At 44.5% G+C, this 25,885-nt stretch overlaps 1 protein-coding gene across 5 annotated transcripts in view; it reads right to left on the reverse strand.

Annotated features, from left to right (window-relative positions):
- The window catches only part of LOC147660729 (interleukin-1 receptor type 1-like), a 158,059-nt gene that overhangs the window by 28,198 nt on the left and 103,976 nt on the right, over positions 1–25,885 (reverse strand). For all 5 annotated transcript variants that reach the window (XM_086951501.1, XM_086951505.1, XM_086951504.1 and 2 more), the window contains 3 exons: positions 19,412–19,477; positions 16,455–16,584; positions 11,744–11,892 (listed from right to left, as the gene is read on the reverse strand). In XM_086951501.1, the coding sequence (XP_086807627.1) occupies positions 11,744–11,892; positions 16,455–16,584; positions 19,412–19,477 (345 nt within the window). The remainder of the gene's footprint in view (positions 1–11,743; positions 11,893–16,454; positions 16,585–19,411; positions 19,478–25,885) is intronic.

Genomic DNA, 25,885 nt, shown 5'->3' on the forward strand with positions numbered 1-25,885 from the left:
GGTAAACGTTTACAGAATTTTTCGCGCCATAAATTTTTGTATACATAATGCCACTGCGGAGGTAAAGAACACTAAACGTTTTCTGCAAAGCTTACCTTATGCAAAACAATTTTGTTAGCGTTAATTAAGGATATAACTATTTGCACTTGGAACTTTGCAATTTCGCACAGGCTACGTATATCAAGGTGGAACAACATTCATAAAATAGAACAGACAGGGATTTTTCCATCCGTAAGAAATATATTGCACAATAAACGGACCAGTGGCATGACTTATAAACATGGAAAACGCTCAGTTTTCAGAGTGCCACCTTTTGTTTTCACCCTCCACACAAGAGATGAGTGCCCTTAAATATGACTACATTAGGAAAACAAGGGACCACCCTTGTGAGGATGGACTTCTGGATTTTTTTTATCCAAGTTCAGCTAGCACACCAGATGCCCAAGCAGTAGCATAGCTAGGTTGCATTGGGCCTTAGTGCAAGCAAAGTAACTGGGCTTCCTCACAAGGGTGACAATTCAGTCTGTCAGATGCCTTCAACACTCCTCAACCTCCTTTGACAGAGTCTGCATCTGTCGTATCAAAACTCTCTCTCCCTGCACTGCATTTCTGCAAGTCAAAACATAACCCTAAAAGCATTACCAAAGCAGTTAGGTTTGGCCCTTGTAAAGTGCATGCACACTAAACATAACATGCAGGGACCTCACACTGCTGTCCTCCTATAAGCACACTCCTTCACACAGCACTCAAACAGGTATATGACTCCCTTTGCACTCTGAAGCACAACTTTCAACCTGTAGACCAATTACCTTGCACTCACAAAATACAATGTTAATCCTACATGGACACAGGAACATCCCTCCCAATGCACTCACAGAACATGGTTACTATCCTGCACAATTCTCACACACAGGCACACTGCTCAAGAGGAAGGAGCAGAGTTTTGACAAATGGTGGCATAGGATACACAGGTTGAGTATCTGGTGCAGTTGTCCATTAGTGAAATTCAATGCTCTTAAAGTAGGCTACACTAAAGCCCGAATGCCCACTGAGGTTATCAAATCTCTCAACCTATACTTGAATTAGCACTGTAGACTGTAGGCCTGATTAACCCCTTTACAGCTGGGATAATTCCGGGTGGGCATGAGCTGGGGGCCCAGTGCCCCCGTGCTCATGACTAGCTCAGCTCGTCATGAGGCACAGTGCTCGTGTGCTCATGACGAGCTGAGCTAGTCATGACCACACCCGTTCCCGTGGAACGCTCAGCATAGCAGGGGAATTATCCCCGTGTGTGGGCGTTCCACGGCTCATGACGAGCTGAGCTCGTCATGAGCACCGGAGCACCGTGCCTCATGACGAGCTGAGCTAGTCATGAGCATCGATAGAGTGAAGAGTCTGGCGCTCCCCGGACCGCCAGATTCGTGGGGCCGCGGCGGTGGTGGTCTCCCAAACGCCCTATTTTGATTTGGGCAGTCAAACCGTCACGGCCCTGCCGCAGCCGCCATTGAACCGCCAATCCTTGCCAGTGTTGCAGTAGTCAGGAGGCCCCAATATGCTTAGCTGACTGTGACAGTCCCACCAAGCATATTAGGAGTTTCCTCTCCACCAGCAGTGTCATGGAGGTTCCTACTCTATGAACACCATGGCAGAGAGCGAAACAAAGGGGGCTCTGCAGGCCCTCCTGTGGCTCCTCCACATGGGGGTGCATGCAGGGGAGCATATGTGCCCCAGTGTGTATGCGCCCCAGTTCCTGCAATGCATTGACGTTTCAGTCCATGCCATGAAGGAACTGTTTTTGGTGTTCCAATTGTGGTTTCCATTTTCTGAGGCACCGCCGTGAGAAAAACATAAACCAGCCCGCCAGACAGAAGGAAACTCCTAATCTGGCGGGCGGTCTGACCATGGCTATGGCTGCGCAGCAAACCTGGCGCAGCGCCACTAAATCTTTAATCAAGCCCTATGTGTGTCTGATCTTTGTGGACTTTTGAAGTGAATAGTCTGGGCATAAAAAGAAAAATCTCACTAGCATTCTAAAAAACAAGGTGGTCCTTTGTATGCAAACATATGCTAAAATAAAGTAAAAAATCAAGAACAAATAACAGCATAGCACCCGTCTGCCATCTCGGAACAGTAAAAGAATAAAAGAAAATTACTACGCAGGATATCATTTCACAATGATCACATGGTTTTGCAGATTGTAGCAGTAATGCCGGCACTCTGCATAAGCAAGTTGCAGTCCAGAACCATTGGCAGCACGGCTGCTGGTACTATCACTACTCAATTAGGAGTCAGCAATTGCATGTGAGCTGCTAGGGGGAAAAATCTCCGGAGGTTGGACTTCTCTGGATGCAGTGTACCACAGAGTAAGCAGGCGAAATACCCTTACCAAGACTACCTGAAACCCTGAAGACCAGATGTGGTCTACAAGGTAGAGCTAAACACTGGCAGAAAAGCCACTGGCTGAAGAGGACTGATTCGCTGCCCAGTTGTATATATGCTGTTCTGAAGGGCTGAACTAATATGCGAATAACACTGATGAAAAATGAAGTGGGTTTACCTAAATCCTATTGTCTTCAAGCAAGATTGTGTTTTTATTTTAGAAAACCTAAGGCTTGAGACAGCTTAAACAGTTTTTTTGGCCCAACCTAAAAGTCACAGAAATACAGCACAGAGAGCAGAAGCACAAGGAGTCCTTGTGTCACACACATAAGACATACAGCACTGGCCCTGAGCATCACAATATTCTCTGAAAGACATGGACAAAATGTGGTACTGCAGGGCAAATGCAAACTTCCTTCAAAGACATGGAGCAAGAGTGGCACAGAGCAGCACTGTGGGAGAGTAGGGTCTGCTTCCTATGGTCACCCCTACTTTTTTCTGTGATTCTCTGGTTTTTCGACTTTAATGTGGCTGGGGGCCTGCTAATCAGACCCACAGCCCAGCTGTTCTCTCTAAATTGATACCATGTACTTTAGGTACATACCAGATTGGTTACTGGGTCACTCTTGTGAGCCCCTGTATAGTGTACCATAGGTACCTAGGGCATAGGTGTACCCTAGGACTACCAGGGGGAGCAGCATGTATTGTGCCAACCCTGTTTTGCCTTCCAAACTGACACCACAGGTCTGTTCACACAGTCTGGGTAAGGTGGTGTAATAACCCTTTACTTAGATATAGTATACCTATATCTACCTTATAGATTGATGGCCTCGACAATCCTGGAGGCAGAGTGCTTGGCTTTATGTGAGAGGGTGCCCTAGCACTTTCACAACCTGTACAAAGGTAAACGTTTACAGAATTTTTCGCGCCATAAATTTTTGTATGCATAATGCCACTGCGGAGGTAAAGAACACTAAACGTTTTCTGCAAAGCTTACCTTATGCAAAACAATTTTGTTAGCGTTAATTAAGGATATAACTATTTGCACTTGGAACTTTGCAATTTCGCACAGGCTACGTATATCAAGGTGGAACAACATTCATAAAATAGAACACAGGGATTTTTCCATCCGTAAGAAATATATTGCACAATAAACGGACCAGTGGCATGACTTATAAACATGGAAAACGCTCAGTTTTCAGAGTGCCACCTTTTGTTTTCACCCTCCACACAAGAGATGAGTGCCCTTAAATATGACTACATTAGGAAAACAAGGGACCACCCTTGTGAGGATGGACTTCTGGATTTTTTTTTATCCAAGTTCAGCTAGCACACCAGATGCCCAAGCAGTAGCATAGCTAGGTTGCATTGGGCCTTAGTGCAAGCAAAGTAACTGGGCTCCCTCACAAGGGTGACAATTCAGTCTGTCAGATGCCTTCAACACTCCTCAACCTCCTTTGACAGAGTCTGCATCTGTCGTATCAAAACTCTCTCTCCCTGCACTGCATTTCTGCAAGTCAAAACATAACCCTAAAAGCATTACCAAAGCAGTTAGGTTTGGCCCTTGTAAAGTGCATGCACACTAAACATAACATGCAGGGACCTCACACTGCTGTCCTCCTATAAGCACACTCCTTCACACAGCACTCAAACAGGTATATGACTCCCTTTGCACTCTGAAGCACAACTTTCAACCTGTAGACCAATTACCTTGCACTCACAAAATACAATGTTAATCCTACATGGACACAGGAACATCCCTCCCAATGCACTCACAGAACATGGTTACTATCCTGCACAATTCTCACACACAGGCACACTGCTCAAGAGGAAGGAGCAGAGTTTTGACAAATGGTGGCATAGGATACACAGGTTGAGTATCTGGTGCAGTTGTCCATTAGTGAAATTCAATGCTCTTAAAGTAGGCTACACTAAAGCCCGAATGCCCACTGAGGTTATCAAATCTCTCAACCTATACTTGAATTAGCACTGTAGACTGTAGGCCTGATTAACCCCTTTACAGCTGGGATAATTCCGGGTGGGCATGAGCTGGGGGCCCAGCGCCCCCGTGCTCATAACTAGCTCAGCTCGTCATGAGGCACAGTGCTCGTGTGCTCATGACGAGCTGAGCTCGTCATGACCACACCCGTTCCCGTGGAACGCTCAGCATAGCAGGGGAATTATCCCCGCGTGTGGGCGTTCCACGGCTCATGACGAGCTGAGCTTGTCATGAGCACCGGAGCACCGTGCCTCATGACGAGCTGAGCTAGTCATGAGCATCGATAGAGTGAAGAGTCTGGCGCTCCCCGGACCGCCAGATTCGTGGGGCCGCAGCGGTGGTGGTCTCCCAAACGCCCTATTTTGATTTGGGCAGTCAAACCGTCACGGCCCTGCCGCAGCCGCCATTGAACCGCCAATCCTTGCCAGTGTTGCAGTAGTCAGGAGGCCCCAATATGCTTAGCTGACTGTGACAGTCCCACCAAGCATATTAGGAGTTTCCTCTCCACCAGCAGTGTCATGGAGGTTCCTACTCTATGAACACCATGGCAGAGAGCGAAACAAAGGGGGCTCTGCAGGCCCTCCTGTGGCTCCTCCACATGGGGGTGCATGCAGGGGAGCATATGTGCCCCAGTGTGTATGCGCCCCAGTTCCTGCAATGCATTGACGTTTCAGTCCATGCCATGAAGGAACTGTTTTTGGTGTTCCAATTGTGGTTTCCATTTTCTGAGGCACCGCCGTGAGAAAAACATAAACCAGCCCGCCAGACAGAAGGAAACTCCTAATCTGGCGGGCGGTCTGACCATGGCTATGGCTGCGCAGCAAACCTGGCGCAGCGCCACTAAATCTTTAATCAAGCCCTATGTGTGTCTGATCTTTGTGGACTTTTGAAGTGAATAGTCTGGGCATAAAAAGAAAAATCTCACTAGCATTCTAAAAAACAAGGTGGTCCTTTGTATGCAAACATATGCTAAAATAAAGTAAAAAATCAAGAACAAATAACAGCATAGCACCCGTCTGCCATCACGGAACAGTAAAAGAATAAAAGAAAATTACTACGCAGGATATCATTTCACAATGATCACATGGTTTTGCAGATTGTAGCAGTAATGCCGGCACTCTGCATAAGCAAGTTGCAGTCCAGAACCATTGGCAGCACGGCTGCTGGTACTATCACTACTCAATTAGGAGTCAGCAATTGCATGTGAGCTGCTAGGGGGAAAAATCTCCGGAGGTTGGACTTCTCTGGATGCAGTGTACCACAGAGTAAGCAGGCGAAATACCCTTACCAAGACTACCTGAAACCCTGAAGACCAGATGTGGTCTACAAGGTAGAGCTAAACACTGGCAGAAAAGCCACTGGCTGAAGAGGACTGATTCGCTGCCCAGTTGTATATATGCTGTTCTGAAGGGCTGAACTAATATGCGAATAACACTGATGAAAAATGAAGTGGGTTTACCTAAATCCTATTGTCTTCAAGCAAGATTGTGTTTTTATTTTAGAAAACCTAAGGCTTGAGACAGCTTAAACAGTTTTTTTGGCCCAACCTAAAAGTCACAGAAATACAGCACAGAGAGCAGAAGCACAAGGAGTCCTTGTGTCACACACATAAGACATACAGCACTGGCCCTGAGCATCACAATATTCTCTGAAAGACATGGACAAAATGTGGTACTGCAGGGCAAGTGCAAACTTCCTTCAAAGACATGGAGCAAGAGTGGCACAGAGCAGCACTGTGGGAGAGTAGGGTCTGCTTCCTATGGTCACCCCTACTTTTTTCTGTGATTCTCTGGTTTTTCGACTTTAATGTGGCTGGGGGCCTGCTAATCAGACCCACAGCCCAGCTGTTCTCTCTAAATTGATACCATGTACTTTAGGTACATACCAGATTGGTTACTGGGTCACTCTTGTGAGCCCCTGTATAGTGTACCATAGGTACCTAGGGCATAGGTGTACCCTAGGACTACCAGGGGGAGCAGCATGTATTGTGCCAACCCTGTTTTGCCTTCCAAACTGACACCACAGGTCTGTTCACACAGTCTGGGTAAGGTGGTGTAATAACCCTTTACTTAGATATAGTATACCTATATCTACCTTATAGATTGATGGCCTCGACAATCCTGGAGGCAGAGTGCTTGGCTTTATGTGAGAGGGTGCCCTAGCATTAGCTGAGCCCCTCTGCAGCTTTCGGAACCATCTCCTTATAGCTGTTCCATGATATAGCCATATCATAATCCTCGCGGTTAATGCTAACTTTGGTTTGGCTTTATCAAAACATGTCGTGTAAGGTGTCAAACACTTTGGAATACTACCCCCCCCCCCCCCCCCCCGAAAATTCTGGCAGCATGGGTAGCATTCCACCCTTCTAGAGGGAAAAGACATGTATGTTACTGCTTTACCCGGTTAAAGTTAAACTGAGCCTCAGCATCACAAAAGGGATGCTGCAGCCACAGACACGAGTCTGACCTCCTGTTGCTGTGGGGAAACTCCAGCAAGGGAGCACTGGACAATAGGTTTCCTGTCCAGGGAGGTGCCAGCACCTCCCCAGACAGGGGTTTTGTTTATTGGGGCAGGGAGGGCTGCATTCAGTGAATGCATCTAGACACTGCCTGGGGCACACAAGGTGCTCCATGCAAAGCCCGGTTCAAACCAGTTGCTGGGGCACTCCGGCCCCAGCTCCAGCGCGAAACTGGACAAAGGGAAAGGGGTGTACCCACCCCATCTCAGGTCCACCCATAGGAGGGACCTAGGCAGGTAATCCAGCCCCCATCGTTAGTAAAAGTATAGGAGCTGTGTCCCCAGGACTTTAGATTATCCTGGAACGAAACTTTGATACAGAACTCTTGGACCTTCGACATTCTATTCTGACTAGAAGACGGAAGACATCTCCCTTGTGGTCAAGGAGTGTCCACCCTGTTCAAACAGGCACCAACAGCAACTTTGCAGGTCCGCAGTTTCAAGGCTCTCGCCGGAACCCGAAGACTCTGCGACTCAAGAACTGGACTTCCAGACTTCTCTGACCCCGACCCACATCCACAGCAAAGCTGAGACCCGTGGCAGACACGAGAGACGTGGGACCGGACATCTTGGACATCCTGCATTTTGCTACCTGCACTCCTTTTCTGAAGCCTCAGTAAGTTGTGCATTGGGGTACGAGAAGACCCAGCCCGAGCATCATTTGACCCGAATCCCAGGACCCCACACTCCGCAAGTGTCCCGTGGGCCCCGCCTTCACATTTGTGCTTGACGCGTCTTCCCGGTTCCTTGCCTATTGGCTAGTGAGCCCCCTGAAGACGCCATCTTGAATCTAACTTGCGATCCTGATTGCTCCAGGCTTGCCCCAGCTTCCCTGCAAAGGAGAAGCGCCACAGACCTTGCTGGTCTGCAACAGAGCCAATCTCGACATCCTGTGTATGTTGCGGTTGCCAAGGCTTGTTGGGTCCAATCCGGATACCGACGCTGCAGTCATCTAGATCCATCGTGGGACAGCTCGAATCCAGCTCCTGGTCATCGTCGATGCCTCCTGGACCTCGTGGCTGAAGAGACAAACTCACCTTCTTCACCAAGCACGCAACATCACCTGGTTCCTTCCTGGTCATTGGCTAGTGACCCAGACTCTGTCCCCTCTGCTTTCAGGTTCTTCACAACTCCAATCCACCCTTGGATCCACCCGGACACTTTTCCTCTGGTCGCCTGCAGCACTTCTTTGCAGCTCTCCATAGAAAACGACGACGAAACCAGACATCAAAAGACACCTGGCTTCCGTGGGTGAGGTAACACGAGTACTCTGGTAGTCTCGAGGGCATTGGCCCTCCTAGTGTCTAAGTCTAACGGGGTTCCATCCTAGTCCATCCGGAAGTGTCCTTAACTTGTAACTTTTACGAACTCAATAGAAAGTCAATGGGAGCCGGCGCCTGTGTTTAGACACTGTACGCGACTCCCGTGGGTATCCTACTTCTTAACCTTTGGTTGCTTAGTGTAGCCCCAGCGATTCTACAGGCCCTAGGCTTGCTTTCTAACTCTCACGTGGTACTTATACCACTTTCTTAGTATATGGTTAGTGAGGCCCCTAGGGCATAACGTATACTGTGTAACTTATCATGTATTAACTGTGTGACTTGTATTGTATTTTTACCTCTGACCTCAGAGTGCAGAGGGGTTGTATTTAGATTAAATACATATATATTTGATATATACCTTGTGTGGTGTACTTTCATTTGGTATTCAAGGGATTATATATGGTAAAGCAACTTGCTTAACTGGCCTACTGAAGTCAGACTGAAGACTGCTGGTTCATGTTACCACTAGGATAGCTTTCTATACGGTTGACTTTACAACCACCATCAATGAGGGTCAATTAGACTGGTACAAGGTGCCCACTAGAACTAGTGGACATCATATGCCAGGCTAACTTCTCATAAACACCATTTAACATCTGTTAGATACAGGAACAAGCAGAATTTCAGATTTGGTATGACTGCAAGGAACAACACTGGAGTGTATGAGTGCAGAATTGACATACACAAAACAGGTACAGCACCAGGCAGGAGTTCATGCGTCCTTTACACACACTGATCTGGTCAGAAACCATAAAAGCTTCCCTCACATGGACACCATCTGCAACAGCAGTCGAAGCACACACACACACACCCCCTCCAACCCCCCCCCCCCCATATAGGGTGCAGATAACAACTAACTTGCCTCTTACGTTACTAACAGTATTGTCGTCAGAGGGTGGGGGCGAGGGCATGAATGTTTCTAGGTTCAGGTCTAAGAAATATACTTCTGTGACTTTTGAGGTCACTATCATATTTTCACATAACATGTGTTGAACAATTTCCATGCCAAATGTTCCCATGGCTCAGCTTGTGCCTGGGCTCTTGGAGCCATGACGGGCTCTTACTGCCAAGACAGACCATTAACTCTGCTCTCCCTGTTAATTTGTTGGCTTGTCCACCTCTACTCAGTACGGTGTATAACAGTTATTGAATTCCCCCTCTCTCAATATCGGTCTGGGGAGCAAAATTTTGATTTGTTTTCTGAGATTCTAACCAGTTTCCACTTTTCCTATTAATGGTTTTAACAAGGAAGAAGTGTTCATTATAAACAATAAGAAGTTGTTTAACGTTGCAGGAGCATTTTTCTTTTTTTTTTGCATTAATTGAAACAAACACTGCTCCAATAATTCATTTTCCCAATTCCACCACTCGGTCTTAAGTAAACAATGTTCTTTTACTAACAGATATTGTATGCCCTCCACCCATAATGCCCACTGTGCAGCCATTCGGTGAGGGAATCAGACACAGCTAAGAGCAAGCTCCCAGGGCTGCAAGAGCTCCTGTGGCGCTACTAGGTAGCAGTGCTGGAACAATTTTCAGACTGGTGGTGCTGCCATCAGTTTTACTGTACAAAAGGGGGTGGTGATGGACGCAGTATCTGAATCAATCAAACACTCACACCCAGTCAAAAGATCTGGGTTTAATCCATCACCGTTCTTTAGCCCACTCTGCCACCCCAGTTCAGACATGGCTATATGCAAATCAGTCTGACCCTGTGCCCCATGGGAACAGTCCAGCCCGAACTGCCAAGCCATGTCTTCCCTGGACCGGAAACAAGCTTCCGAGGACCGGTTTCTGGCATTCCAGCAGTCTTCAGCCCAGCCTGCTTGAATCCAGTGGCAAAGTGAGCAAGAGACTCACGTCTGAGCATACCCTGCCACACTTATGGCGGCCAAAAGCGGTACAAAAGGGGGTGGTGATGGACGGAGCACCTGAATCAATCAAACACCCACACCCAGTCAAAAGATCTGGGTTTAATCCATCACCGTTCTTTAGCCCACTCTGCCACCCCAGTTCGGACATGGCTATATGCAAATCAGTCTGACCCTGTGCCTCATGGGAACAGTCCAGCCAGAACTGCCAAGCCATGTCTTCCCTGGACCGGAAACAAGCTTCCGAGGACCGGTTTCTGGCATTCCAGCCGTCTTCAGCCCGGCTTGCTTGAATCCAGAGGCAAAGTGAGCAAGGGACTCACGTCTGAGCATACCCTGCCACACCTGATTGGTTCAAATGCTCCGTCCATCATCCCCTTTTGTATTTTTATTGGCTCAAACGCTCCGTCCATCATCCCCTTTTGTATCGCTTTGTTCGACCTAAGTTGGCAGAGTATGCTCAGACGTGAGTCACTTGCTCACTTGGCCACTGGATTCAAGATAGCCTGGCTGATGAGGATTATTAATCCGAAACCGGTCCCAGGATGCTTGTTGCCGGTCCAGGGAAGACATGGCTTGGCAGTTCGGGCTGGACTGTTCCCATGAGGCACAGGGTCAGACTGATTTGCATATGCCATGTCTGAACTGGGGTGGCTGAGTGAGCTAAAGAATGGTGATGGATTAAACCCAGATCAGTTGACTGGGGGAGAGTGTTTAATTGGCTCAAACGCTCCGTCCATCATCCCCTTTTGTATCGCCATCAATTTTACATCACTGTACCCCTGGATTCTGAAAAATCCAAGCATCACCCTCAGAACAAGTGTCGCAAATGAGCCACGCCCATTCAGCAGGAGATTGGTAAGGGTGTAGTATATAGCCGGTGTTGAAGTTAGGTACACACTGTCACAATTATATATTACTAAAGCATGGTGTGGTAAATAATCAATAAAACGATAAAAAAAAAACATGGTGTGGTAGCCACTGTCATTTACTGACAGCACATTTTCCATTGGAATTACCATAAATTTGCACAGATATACAATTTTACTGATGAAGTCACGTAGCGCACAAATGATGTGTGGAAATTGGGTTTCGGCCAATATTTGTGTTTCACACATCACCAAGTAAAGTGTGTTGATTTGTTTTTACGCCATTTAAGTCTTTGCTTTCATCACACTTTAGAATTAGGAGAAAAACTCTTAATTTGTGCTTTCCTGATTATTTTTAAATGTGTATAGGAACTTATAGGTTCAATTTTTTTTTAGCGTAGAAACAAACGCCATCCTACAGCCTCTCCTTTCACACCAGCAAGGTTTTCACATAGTTCACTTTACTTTTCTTTTGCTTACTACAAAGTGTGAAGATTTTGTAAACACCACTCTTCATTTCAAAAGAAGAAGCAACTTGTAAGAAGATTAAACTGACATTTGACGGCTGTCTTTGAACGCACAGCAAATGTTACATAAAAACAAGAAAGTTAAAGTCCTCTTTAATGCTCCTTCACAACTCCATTATGGTTACTTAGGTGCCCCCTCGGTGCACAAGCGGCGGTTGGGCCCCCTCCCAGGACTGGTCCCAGGTGCACTGTAATAGCTGCACCACTGGTAGCTCCGCCCCTTATAAATATAACATTTTAAAAGGAAGGCAAAACTTACGTGGTGGTTGTAACATAATGTATGCCTCAGACATAACAGTCATGCTTTGAAGAAGACAGAAAAACTTGATTCCATAATGTTCACTTTGTACAGATGCGATGTCGAGGATCAGGGTTTGCACTGTTGTACCATCGGCTAAAACGGATGAACTGTGGAAGAAAGGAAGTAACGTTTAGGAACTTGTGGTCTAGATTAATTTTATGCATTTAAAATGCGTCATATTGGAAAAACTATGCAATGCTATAGAAAAACCTCCCCTTGCTGTAAATTACGATATAAATATATATTAATTTACTATTTGTGTTTTTGATGAGTGTGCACCTGGTTAGTTTAAGCACCAGAGGGCCACAGATGGGCAGGTTAATTAGCGCACTTAAATTATATTTGGGCTGGGGGCAGGCTCAACAAATGTGCGTTACAGGAAAGCACAGGTAGATGGACCCTTATGGTAAGAATTAAGACAAGCGACATACCTTATGAATCCAATAAACGCTGAACATTGCACAAATTATGCTACATGGATGCAAATACAGGGGAACACAAAGGTTTCTTTAGGCACTACTGAAAACAAGGAAGGTGGGACTACCCGTTCTAGTTAAGGGTCCCATCCCTTCTCAACACATAATCCACACCCATCGCCCAGCTGGATCATCATCACCCACTATACATTCCAGGACACACACCCACTTCTCTTTGAGCTTATTCAAAGATGTGGAGGTGGTCTCCACAGGTAATACTAATCTATACTCCAAGCTGGCGTTTCCTCTTCTCAGAGCAAGTTACCTGATGGCCCTCAAAAAACAGAGCTCCAATATCTCAGGTCAGTCCCAAATGAAAAGGGTGTCCAGAGATGCAAATATGGAAGAGACTGCAGCTCTAGTGGAAGGTGAATGGTTCATTTTAAATCAGAGTGTTCGGATTTTTACTCTCAGTAAGTGAAGACTGAGTTGTTGGTCGATGTTGTTCAATATGGACTGGGAACAGTGCTAACAAATGGAATGACAACCACCAATGAAGCACCCCGCCTCTTTAAAAAAACTATCCCCCTTTTAGATTTTTTCAAAAAGAATTGCTTCTTCAGCAATAGGACCCTTGTCAACTCCGCTCTATTTCTGATGATCTCGGTCAGGGGCTCTGTGGGGACGGGGATGTCAGGTTTGCGATAAAACACATGCAATAGATCACCATTCCCAGTGGACCTCTCCATTAAGAACTTGGCAAAGGTGAAGTTTAAGAATAGACATTTTAACTGAGAGTAGAGGGTTGGGTGAGGTCATGCAGCTAAAGTCTCAGAATAGCTGAACTAATTTTACGGTTATACTCTTGTTTCATCATGACATGGATCAGAAAAACATCATTAGCATGAAGGACATGGTGGGCATTCAACCCGATATCTATGGACAGCCTTCTGTAACACCTTCAGCATTCATAAGCCAAAGCGGAGTTGGAGAGGAGTGTGGATGTAAAACAATGTGTTAAAGTTGCAGGCATCAGGGAGGAGTTATAGCTGGTAGTATGATATTTTGAGATCTAGATTAGAGAACCCACTATGGCCTACTGAAGCCTGTTCGACTAATCAACTTTAGGTGTGGGTGTTCCTCTCCATTTTTGGGATTAAAAAAAAGTCTACACACATGCAAGACCACGCCCTTGCATAAATCTGATTTCAGTGGAGAACAAGTCTTGAAATTTGTAAAAAGGGCATATGCATGCCTTTTTTGCATTAATGTCACCGTCATTGTGTGTAGATGTCTCTGTGAACACAAAATCTGAACCACAACAAACAAGGTGATGTATTAGGCCCCCTCCAGAAGACAGCACTAGCAACCCTAGACTGGTTTCAGTCTGTTTGGGCCTCGTCAGTAGACTGCACCTTGAATCCTATGCCGAGGCATGGATCCCATGCTCAATGTGCCACTGGAAGCAAGTTGCACCCGGACTGAATAATTCTAAACAGGTCTAATCCCGTCTTTGACTACTTGTGTTCTGGTTCAGGGAGGTCGTGTTTGGCAATTCAGGGTGGACTATTCCTATTTGAGCGAGACCAAGGTTGATTTGTGTGAGGCTGAGTCTAATCGGAGGGATCATGGAACATGTAATGGGATGCGGCCCTGAGTAATTACCAGTGTCCGAGATTAATTCAAGCATTCCATCCGTCAATTTCTGCATTCTTCACTGTGACCAGTGGCAGCTCGTCCGCTATGGCGGAGAAGCCAAGCCAAATTACTTTCAAGCTTTATTTTTTTTTTAATGTGTGGGCGGCTCCTGATCCCCACGCAGCCCCGGGGACTGCCACCTCCCCAGGGTTATATTCATTAAATGTGTGGGAGCCACGCGGTTCCCCACAGTCCCGGGGACTGCTACCTCTGCGGGCTATCTTTAAAAAGTAAAGTGTGTGCGGGTTCAGCCCCCCATACAACCAAGGGGACCACCACCTCCCTGAGGCACCAATTAATTAAATGTGGGGGGTCTGTTATGGACCCCCGGGGACCACCACCTCCCCGGGTCTACATAGATGAGAGGGTTGCACACTGCCCCCCAACCCCTTCCCCCCCAGGAGTCCTCCATGGCTCTGGAGGGTGGTGCTTCCCAGGGCCAGTTCCAGCAATGTCCTGGGGTGCCCACCCCTGGGACATTGCAGTTTGCTATGGCATGGAGGTAGCACTGCTCCCGGGTAATCCACCTTTACAACGAAACTTTTTTCCTGCATACCATCACTTCGCAAACAAAGATAACACAAGTACCATTACTCCGCAATGCCATTATAACGTATGGCATTACATTTTATATGCTTTTACCACGCATGCTTTTACAACGAAATTAGTTGTAAATGCATGAATGATAAAATCATGTTTTTTAAGTTTAAGGTAAGTATATGGTTTTGCCTTTGGGTTGAGGGGTATATGTTTTGGGGTTCGTGGGTATTTTAAGGGTTCAGGGTGGGTTTGGGTAGTGGGGTGCACAGGGTATTTTTAGGGTAAAGGGTGGGTTTTGATTCAGGGCTAGGTTTAGGTTTTTGGGGTACAGGGGTCTTTTTAGGGTTCAGGGCTAGGTTTGGGTTTTGGGGTACAGGGGTATTTTTAGGGTTCAGGGCTAGGGTTGGGTTTTGGGGTACATGGGTATTTTTAGGGTTCAGGGCTAGGTTTTGGGGTACAAGGGTTTTTTTAGGGTTCAGGGCTAGGTTTGGGTTTTGGGGTACAGAGGTATTTTTAGGGTTCAGGGCTAGGTTTGGGGGTACAGGGGATTGAGTCTGTTTGGCTGTGTAGGGGATTAAGTGAATGTGTCAGGGTTTGTGAATGGTTGTGTGGGAGCGGCAGTGGGTGTATAAAAGATTCTGCAGTGGTGTGAGTGGGAGAGTCTTCGGAAATATGTTGAGACTTACAACAGTGACATCGGAAGGGCTGCTATGTTATATTTGGCTAGGCCCAACATTCTGAGCAGTCGGTGAATAGTGGAGCTGCCAGAGAAAATGTCATCAGTGATGTCATTTGAGATGTCATCAGTGATGTCACTGACCTTGTCATGAGTGATGTAATATGCAACGTCATCAGCAGTGCATTGCGGGGGCGCAAGTTAGTTAGCTCAGCTAACTAAAAGGGCTGAATTTCTCTTGTTTTGTACGAGTGAAATGCCAGCCTAACTATCACGTCCCTGTAACCTGTGGTTTTTTCAGTGAATATCTAAGGTTTTTTAAATGCTAATTTCTAACTATCACATTCCTGAAACTTGTAATTTTTTTCAGTGAATATATATATATATATATATATCTTCAAATAATGAGGGACGACATTGGATGAACATGGCTATCGTAGAATTGTTTCTTCAAGCAATATACAATAAATGGGCAAACCCCAAAGTGAAGAGTGACCTAACCAATCCACCAACAGAATTACACTTCAAATTCTTGAATAAGAAAGGGATGCATGGTTTATGGCACAATACAGTTAGGCCCAAGAAAATAACATTTTTGCTTCAAAGAAAGATATGTGTCTGTGTAACAGTGCTCGTTACAAAGCAGTTTATTATTACTATATTTATAAACCCACAAAGGTGCAGACAGATGAAAAACAAGATTTTCTCAGAGGAAAAAGTCAATAGGAAAATGCTGCAATCATCTACTTTGAAATCAGGAAATGTGATACATTAGTTGAGCTGCGGTCTCAACGTCACGGCTAGGGTTCTGATCTATCTTCAGTGCAGTGAATATTGTGTATTTTGTGCAGCTCGCTGTAATTCACTGTGCCTTGAACTATACATTTTTCTTATCAACTTTAAATGTGTGATTGTGTAACAAATGAAACGTTCGCTGTGTATCATGTTAATACAAGCTTCGGATCTCCGTTCTACAACATATGACAGATTACACATTTTAGCTGTAACCACAAGTAAATAATATTATTCAATGTCCAGCAACACGTGTTCCTATAGTGTGGAGTGCTCAACTTCCGCCTGAACCTAGTTTTAGCTTATAACATTTAAAAAAAAAAATATTTAAAAAACGAAACAAATGTTAACTCATTTAGGTACTTTCTGGATATCGACAATACTTTATTCTGACACTGACACCAGGATGGCATTTTTATGCCAACACTCTGCCACTGAGAAATTATTTTAATCCACGTTTGTGGCAATTGATGTAAAATAGCAAAAACACGTACAAACAGGGAGATTTTCTTGAACAACACAATCACGTGTTAGTTGATGTACTTACAAAGGGTCTCTCAACGTCACTTGGCTGCTGTTAAAATAATAATCAGCAAAGGTATCATTAACTACCCATGACAAAACAACGATATTGCTGGTTGTATAAGATGCATTGCAGGCCAGCTGGACAGGAGAACCTGTGAAAAGTAACAATAATAGACAATTAAAGAATAAACATTTTAAAACTAGCATGGACTTCAACACATACATAAAAGAATCCCTGTAAAACAAGCACCGGCAAAGCCAATTGGTCTGGTATGTCACTTAGATTGATGACTTTGTATGGCATTGTGAATGAGCAAGTGAATTAATGAGTAATATAATGGGTGAACTGAGTAGATGCTTCCATTACAGCACTCCCCTTCCATGTACTTGGTCACTTGTTGTTCCCTTTATGCAGCATTTTATCTTTCCATTGACCCTTGTAGGGACTTAAGCCACTTCAAGGTGCACTTTCCTGCAGGATACTGAAGAACTAGCCTAGCAGCAAACTCTACAATGAACATTAGCTGATCATTTAAGATAATTTAAGAAAAGCACAGATTTGCAGAGAAAGCTGTCAGTCATGCCTGTTTATCAATGTCAACAAAAAAAGTATTCTCCAGGATCAGCGGGAGTAACTGCACCTCATCCTCATCTCACTAACACTTTGTCATTCTGGGAACCGCCTATACCAAGCATAGGGACTGGGGAATGGGGAGGGTGACACGGGTAGAGATGCCACCCAACCTCAGCACCCAAGACACTAAATTGAATCTTACCTATATTGTGCATGTATCATTTATTTCAAGTATGCATTTTAGAAATGGGGGTCTCTAGTTGGAGGTAGGTACCTTTGTTCAAATAGGGATCCTTGCTCATGTTAGAGAAAGGAGGATACACACTTTCGATAACCCCTGCTCAGCCCCTGGGTAGCTTGGCAAGAACAAACAGACTTATTCCAAAGGCAATATGTAAAGTATTTGTACTCAAAACAAACAGTAATACAGTGATAACACCACAAATGGACACCACACCAGTTTAGGAAAAATTAAGTATCTTTATCTAAACTCAAGACCAAAACGACAAAAATCCAACATACGTGGAATAAGACTGACTTTTCAAAGGTTTCAAGCAACTTGGTCCATAGAAAACTACAGATGCATGATTCTACCCAAAGTGCCTGTAGATGCGTCAAAATTCACAAGGCCAAACAGCCGCAGAGAAGGGAAGCATTGAGAAACAAAGAAATGCGTCAGTTCCTGAGTCCTTGGGGAGGAGATGTGACAGTCCTGCTGCAAGCAGGAGTAGTGATGCATCGAATCCGGACTGTAGGGAGAAATGATGCGTCGACTCCAAGACGCTGCTGGTCCGCGGGTGTAATGCACTGGGAAAACTTGCCGCACAGGTAAGATGTGTGGAAATCCGGGATGTGCTGGCTATCGATGCAGCGGCGGCAAGCGGTGCTGCGTTGGTTTCTTCAGTCGCGATTTCCCGATGAGTCGGTTCTTGCAGCCTTGACAGGCGCTGCGTTGTCTCTGCAGCGGCGCAGCAGTGTTTGGAGATTCTTCTCGCACAGCGGATGTGCGTCTGGAAAAAGAGCCGCAAGAAGGAAGATGCATCAGTTTGCTCAGTTCTTCAGGTTTCATCCAGCTCCCAACAGCAGGAAAACCTCCAGAGGCCCCAAACCGAAATAGGCACCTCCTGGCAGGTCAGAACTCTCAGCAGCAGAGTTCAGGGGAGCTGGGGATGAAGTCTTGTGTCACTGAGAATTTCAAAGAGGGGGGCAGCACACAGACACAGGCCATTGGAGATTCTTCTTCAATCAGGTTCACTGCAAAGTTCCAGTCCTTGTCCTTTCTGTGGCAGAAACAGCAACTGCAGGCCAACCCCACACAGCAAAGGGGCAGCACTTCTCCTCATGGCTATTCAGCTCTTCTCACTGGCAAAGGTTCCTCTGGAGTCCAGAAGCGATGTAAATCTCTGGGGGTTAAGGTCTACTACTTATACCCCATTTTCTCATTTTTCTCTTTGTGCAAGGGTCTCTGAGCTCAGTCTAAACCAGTTAGTCTTCACTGGTGCAGTATGACCACATGGGGTGGAGACAGCCTTGTGCAAGGGAGCTAAACCCTATTCAGGTGCAAGGATATCTCCTCCCACTACTCTAAATGCAGCCAAGCTCCATTCAACTCAGGTTTGAGTCATTCAGGAAGGGCCAGGTACAAGTCAACCCCCTAGTAGCTGTCTAGATTGAATGCACATTCCCAGCCCATGTCATTCCAAAACCAGACAGTCAATCCACAAACAGGCAGAGGAATACAGAATGGTTAAGCAACAAAATGCCTACTATCTAAGAGTGGCATGTTCAAACACCCAATTTAAAAACCATCTTTAGTAAAAGATGTGTTATTAAATTTTGAGTTCAGAAAGCCTAAACTGTATTTCTCCATCTTGTCCCAATGGGAAGTTATACTTGTAAGATGTTACAAAATATCTCCCATTCTATCCTAAAAGATAATAGGGGCGTGTGTATCTAATTGGAGATCTTTATGTAACTTGGAAGACTTCAATTTCACAAGCTTTAATTGTATGTAAAGATCCCCATGTCTGTTAAGATTTCTTCATGCCCTCCAGTTACTCAATTTTAGGTGCAGCTATTTTTACGTTCACACCCTTAAATTCATTATATGTTCCTTCCAGGATGCATCTCTAAATTGAGAATAACTACTAAAGTGTATTTGATGTTTTTCCAAAATAAATCTCATCCTTGGATCTTCATTTGCTCCCCACCATTGTAAGGAGACAAAGTATTACCAGTATTTCAGCACACACACTAAAGATCCACCCAAATTCAATCGTATTAGGGATACAAATCAAGCAAATAAGTACAACTGTATTACCTACCACTTGAATTGCCATTGCATTATTTTCTCATATCTCATATTGTGAGTATTTATTTGGTGAAATGGCAGTCAAGCTACTTACCAATCTTTACATACAGCTTTTCATCACTGGGATAAATGATCACTGGTGGTTTATCTTGTTCAAGCACTAGGAAAAGAAATTAAGTTCACACATTAAGAATTACCCTCACCTGCAGTGATCGGATCTATGGGCTAATGTAAATACAATTAAATATTTTAAACAAGTAATGCAATAAGCAAAAGCATATCTGAAATATTATAAAACAGACAAGTCTGAAAGCCAAAGGACCATAAAAACCAATTTCTGGCCTCACAGATTATCTGAAACTCTTCGTTGGCAGAGAACAATAGAAAGGTCTATTAGCAGGAACAAGGCAGCCCAATAAGCGAGTCAGAGCTAATCACAGTCGATTTTTAAGACTATCAAATGGTGTGAAACCAGCAGTGCGCACATATCAGCTTTAGTAACTAATTGCGAGTAATTATCCTTCAGATTTAATTGAATTTTTACAAAGTGCAGGCAGCACACTATACTGAGAGCAACTGTAGAGATCTCAATCTTCTCTGGAAGCATGGATGACAACATCAACCCACTTTGAGTAAGCAGGGACAAATAAAGGACTGGAGCTAGTGATTGGCTAAAACAACCTAGAAACATGCACTCAACAATATGAATATAGCATTGGGGAGTGTGAAGAGAAGAAAGGGAAAGGATAGGACAAGTGGAAAACGGGAGGGAAGGAGAATGGTTGGATTGAAGATGGAAAGAGAAGGAAAAGGGAGAGAGAAGAGCAAGCAAGGTTAGATAAAAGCACAATGACAGTGTGAAAAAATGTAGATGGAATCAGAACAGTAAATGTGGTGGAGAGTGAGTTAGAGTACAGGTAACAAAAGTGGGCAGAGGAGACAAAGAGTTGGTAGTAGAACAACATGAAAAGATTAAGAAAAAAAGAGAATAAGTTGATGACTGGTAGAGTGCAAAGAGTAGCACGAACTGCTGTATTGATCATGAATTACCAACCCATATGACATTTAAACAGGTATGATTTTACTTTCCTTGAGGACTGGATTAAAAGCCACTAAGCACCCGGAGTTCCCTATGGAGAAGAATGCAGAGGCAGAATGAGTTGCAGTCATGTGACTATTGATTTTTTCCCCACAAGTCTGACAGTGTCTTTGCTTCAGGGATTTTACAAACACCGGAGACTTTCAATGAGTGATAAAGGATTTCTGTTGGTTGCATTTGGAGTGCTTTAAAGATAGTGCAAGTCATCTTAAAAGGCAATTCTCCACTCAAGGGCAAACCAATGAAGCTGTTGAAGGATGGGTCTGATGTTACTTGTTACTGTCTTTTTTTACCAGTGTAGCTACAGGGAGGAGAATAATCTTAAGGACGTGGGGGGTGGCTTGTAGCATGGAGAAAGGCTTTAAAAGGTTAAAAGGTGGATTTAGTCAATGCTATCAAGGTGTCATTCCCATAATCGATGCAGGAGACGACCTGAGCTTGATTAATATGCCTGAAGTCTGGAGAGGATAGTATTGGATTTGTTTCCTTCTGAGCAATGTACAATCATTCTAGTTACTTTTGCATTATGGCCTATGTGAAAGGCCATGCCTTAAAGAGTATCTAGCCATATCCCAAAGATTCTACTTCAGAAGCAGAAGTTAGGGATTCAACTAACTGTGGTTCAGCCAACTTTGATGTCATCTTGACTGTGCAGGATGATTAATTTTTGTCAGTGTTTAATCTCAAAATGTTTAATGCGATTCAGCTTTGGAGCTTTATTAAACAATTTTTCAGAGTGCAGATGACATGAAATTATGAGTTGTTAGAAAGAGTTGGGTATGAACTGAATATTGTTGGATTGTGAGAACGTCCTCAAACATAATTTTCAGACAGACTTTAGGTTTCAACTAGACTAAGAGTAGGAAACTTGGATAGAACCTTGGGTTACACCACAGGGTAAGGAGGTTGGGGTAACATTTGGGTTGCCTAACTGGACTAGTTGTGGTTAGTTGGCCACCAATGAAGAGAACCATTCTTTTAAAGTTCATCTGGTGTTCAAGAAGATAAGTCTTTGGCACCAAGTAGTGTTAAATGCTTTCCTTCATGTACCAAGAATAACCAGGATAAACATCAACTTTGTCAATGATGGAATTAATGTTATCTAGCAATTTTAATGTATTAGTTTCAGTGCTAAATCCTTTGTCAACGCCTGATTTGTAGGTGGCAAGTATTTTGTTCTTGTCTAAATATTAATTTGGTTGGCAGAATATTTGTCATTCACTTTCAACAACGAAGGTAAGTTGATGATTCATCTGATATTAGTGCAATGTGATCAGCCATGGCATAATTAAAGAGGAGTGTCATTTTCCCTGTTTCAGAGTATCAGGAAATAATTCCCAAGGCACGAAGGAAAAGATTAGTATGCCCCAGACTTTGCTGGAGCACTGCAAGTTGTTTTTAATTATTGTAGCTGGGATGATGTAATCATGATGGAATGTGGGTCTCACATTTTTTGAACTTTTGTCTGGCATTCTTCTGAAATAACCTCAAAGTTAGATCCAGTCTTCACACAAATCTGTGCAAGTTCATTAACTATTTGGATATGGAAAGGGAAAGATATTCATTCTGTGATGTTTGCAATTTTCTTTTTTTTAGTGTAAAGTAATGACATTTGTTCTATTAGGATCAAAATGTGTAGAAAGGTGAGCATTTGGTGTTTTAGTATTAACTTTGAGGATTTAAAACAGTTCTTTCGGTATGTTGAGAGAACTGCTAATTTTGTGCTTTTGTGGGGATTATCTAGTTTATATTTTCACAGGTTAACTTTAGTACAAAAAGTAATTACATTTTTGTATGTTTGCCATGAGCGTTAAAATTTCCAAAGCTGGTTTCTTTTGGTGAAAAGGTCATCTGACCTTTTCATGAAACAAAGTCTTGGGCATATGAAAGGAAATGCCTCTTTATGCATGTTCAACCCCACATTTTTGGACTGATGCTGCTGGTTTTTTGACTCAAAGCGCATTGAGACCTGCTACCCAAACCTCAGTGCTAGTGTTCTGACCCCTTACAAAGTATATGTCGAATTGGCTATACCCAATGGGCAAGTGCTGATTTACTCATTAGTACCTAGTTTTTGGTACCCATGGCATGCAAGACAGTGTGTCTACTCAGGGCTACATCACTGTTTCTGCCACCCAGAGTGTGACAAAGGACAAAGTGGCTTCCAGCCTACCACTGCAGACTTTCTAGTTTGACTTTGCCATTCAACACCAAAGGCAAAACCAAACCCACCTTATCCCTTAACTCAACATGCAATTCTCCCCTAAGAAAGGTCTATGGAGCCCTATGGCAGGGAGCTATACATTGTTAAGTAAGACATATTTTATAAACGTCTTAGCAGCAAAACAGTTAAAGTTGTTGTTTTGCGGAAGAAAGTTAGTAGCCCCACTGGCATCCAGTCGGCATCCCAGTCTGGCTAACTTTTGAATGACACTATCTAACTGGATACTGTAAGGTATCAAACTAATTGTGGCATTAATCCGACCTGATGCTTAGGTCGAAGTTAATGGCACTAATAAATTTAACCAACTTTTAGAAACTAGCCACTCTGTGCCCCAGCTGGTCTAGTGGCCTCACACAGATCTAGTAAAATGAAAACTGAGAAACCCAATAGAACCTTGGAGGCTTGGGTAATAGACGTATGGACGGGTGAATGTGCCTACAATTGATTCTTTTCTCTACTCATTTTCATTTTTTTTTAGCTATTATCAGTCTAAAATGTGTTGAGATATAAACTTGCGTTTTGAAAAGCATACACCCGCTTGAAGTATTTTCTTTCAGATTTGTTCACGTTGAAATAAGCAATTCAGCTTTGGAAATAACTATCCATAAGCTACTCTATAGAGCTTACCAATGATTGCTCAAACAACATGAAAATAAGTAGAGAAAAGAATCCTTTGTAGGCATATTCACCAATCCTCACACAGATCTGACAATCTGACTGCTTTCTTCCCACCAGGGGGGACGTGTGAACAACTCCCAGGCTTTCGGAACAAAAGCAGTTGCCACAGAGTGAGGTGTGACCTCCTCTTTCAGGGAGGCTACTCAAGGTGTTAATCCAAAAGGCGAGCTTCAAAGGGCAAGCCGCCATTGGAGGGCACTAGAGACAACTCTGCCTGGCAGGCTGCCTTTTGTTCATGTAGATAAATTGGAGGCAGGGATAGAAAGGGGTAAAATCTGTCCCAAACCGTTTTTCCATGGGTATATAGGCCTTAGGTAGCCACACCTCTAGAGTGGGCTACCAAGCCCTTGACAACTGAAGAGGGGTCCCGACATTTTGAGAGTGGCTAGAGTAGTTCAATCGGCGATAATCAGGTGCCACACATTGCATGAAACACGCTTAAGAATGGAGGGGATCCAGTAGCTCATTGGCTAGTAGTGTTGAAGTAGTGTGGCTCACTGGTTAGAGGCGGCAGACCCGAGAGCAGAGGACGGCCCGGGACCAGGGTTCGATTCCCGGCGCGGCAGGTTTCTGGACCAGGGTCAGCGGACTCGATAATTCTCTCGCCTCGGTGCCCACTTTGATCAGCGATCACACTCGGCAACTCTGGGCATTAGCTTGCCTCATCTTCACTAACGGCCCCACCAGACCGCCGGGGATGCCTGGTCTCACCCTGGAGATACCCATTAAGGGACCATCTCTCAGGGAAGCCAGGAAGGGTTTCGCAGCGGTCGAAGCGCCTTGGGACCCTACGGGTAAGTAGTGCGCTATATAAATGCCAATACATTTACATTTACTACTGACAGCGTGGTCTCCTCAAAGCACTTTGCTGGGGTGAATATGGCACTCTGCTCCTCACGTGCAGGTTGGATTTGAAGTAAGGACCAAAGAACTGCCCTGCTGCCCTTGAAACTGCACGAAGAGATGCTGCACAGTTGGAAGGACTGCACATACTGCACCTTGGGCTAGTAATGTTTGAACTATGTCTTGGCTCAGGGAAAAGTTGATGAGCATCCCCAGATCGAAACAGTGACTCCAAGGATCAGTTAGCTAATCCCCTGGAACCAGCTCCAGGAACACAGGAGATGAAGAAGCCCAAACTGACCAGCTGGTAGCCACTGCAGAGGATTTGCTACTACCGGATGCCAGGAGCACAAAGTGGCCGATTTAAAAGTTGCAAGCTATCCGCTGGACCCAGGTGTGTCGTCAGAGTCCAGATTCATCACTCAAGAGGGACACCAGCCCCTGACAAAAGTGTTCACCCCATCAGCGGCGCAAGGAGGCCAGTAGCCCACCATCGGCAGGCCAGCGAATACAACCATGAGGATTTTGTGAGACCCAAACATCTGTGGACAAAGTCTCCCCACAACACCTATGGACCAAGGACACCCCACAAAGGCACCTCCCTTGGATCACACTTCAAACGTAGCATCCTTGCGCATCAGGGCCACCCATAATAGCCATGGCCAGGTAACTGTTCAAAGTGTCCTCTCTGGCCCCGTAGACCTTCATCCAGTCAAATTTGGTTGCCCAGGGCGGGAGTTGCCAAACTAACTCTTTCAAACTTTTCAAAAGTTTTGAAAACAATGGTTGATTAATGCTTGTTTGTGTTGCATTTAAAAGTATTTATTTAGTAAAATAATGTGTATCTATGGAACACTCCTGTGGATTTTGGTCATCAAGGTTGCAAAAATTTCATACAAGTTCACTCTATTTTTATAAACTGGTATCTGATTTTTTTCGTGTTGAGTGACTTTCGTATTCCATTGTTTGATAATGTTAAATGCTTTACATTAAGTTCCTTTGTCAAGCCTTGCAGCTCGAAGCCACAGCTACCCGGGTTGAGCAAAGGTGAGTGTATCCCACAATAAGGCCCCAAAGCCAGAACATATAATACACCCGAATTCTTGTGTCTCTAATGGTGTGAAGCTATCTAGTATCAATGGTATTTTGGCTCCAATAAGCACCACTCTAGCTGATACCTCAGTATCATCTTTCCGTGTATACGTAAAAGGAGGAAAAGATGGCTTCCGACTTTTGCTAAAAAAAGGAGGCAAGACTTAAACATAATTCAGGACTGCTCTGTTTTTAGACGTATTGGGGCAGTGAGTTAATTAGTGTTTTAAAAAGTTCTTTAGAGGAGGATTTTGCGTGATCTGCTCCGAAAACACATCCTTTTAGTATCAATGAGTAGTGTTTTTATAAAGTGTGAGACTTGATTTATACACCACTTTATCAATCTTATTGTAGCCTCTTCTCTCTAGCCGTTTACAAGTGTGTTTTTGCTTTCTTAACTCTTCTGAATACCAGGGGGATGATGGATGGGCCTGCTTGGGAGTCCACAATTTTACCGGAGCAAGTTTGCTGCATGCAGCATCTATCCATTCCGTGTAGGCAACAGTAGCATTGTCAACTCTAGAGGGAAAGCTCTGGGCTATTGCTTAGAGTAGGTTTCCTAGCTTTGTGCTATTGATGTCTTTCCAGGCCCTCGTAGCTATCTTTTCCTTGGGCTCTGATCTGCATTGAAG

Source organism: Lissotriton vulgaris, unplaced genomic scaffold, assembly GCF_964263255.1.
Source record: "Lissotriton vulgaris unplaced genomic scaffold, aLisVul1.2 SCAFFOLD_467, whole genome shotgun sequence".
In the NCBI taxonomy this organism is placed as follows: domain Eukaryota; kingdom Metazoa; phylum Chordata; class Amphibia; order Caudata; family Salamandridae; genus Lissotriton; species Lissotriton vulgaris.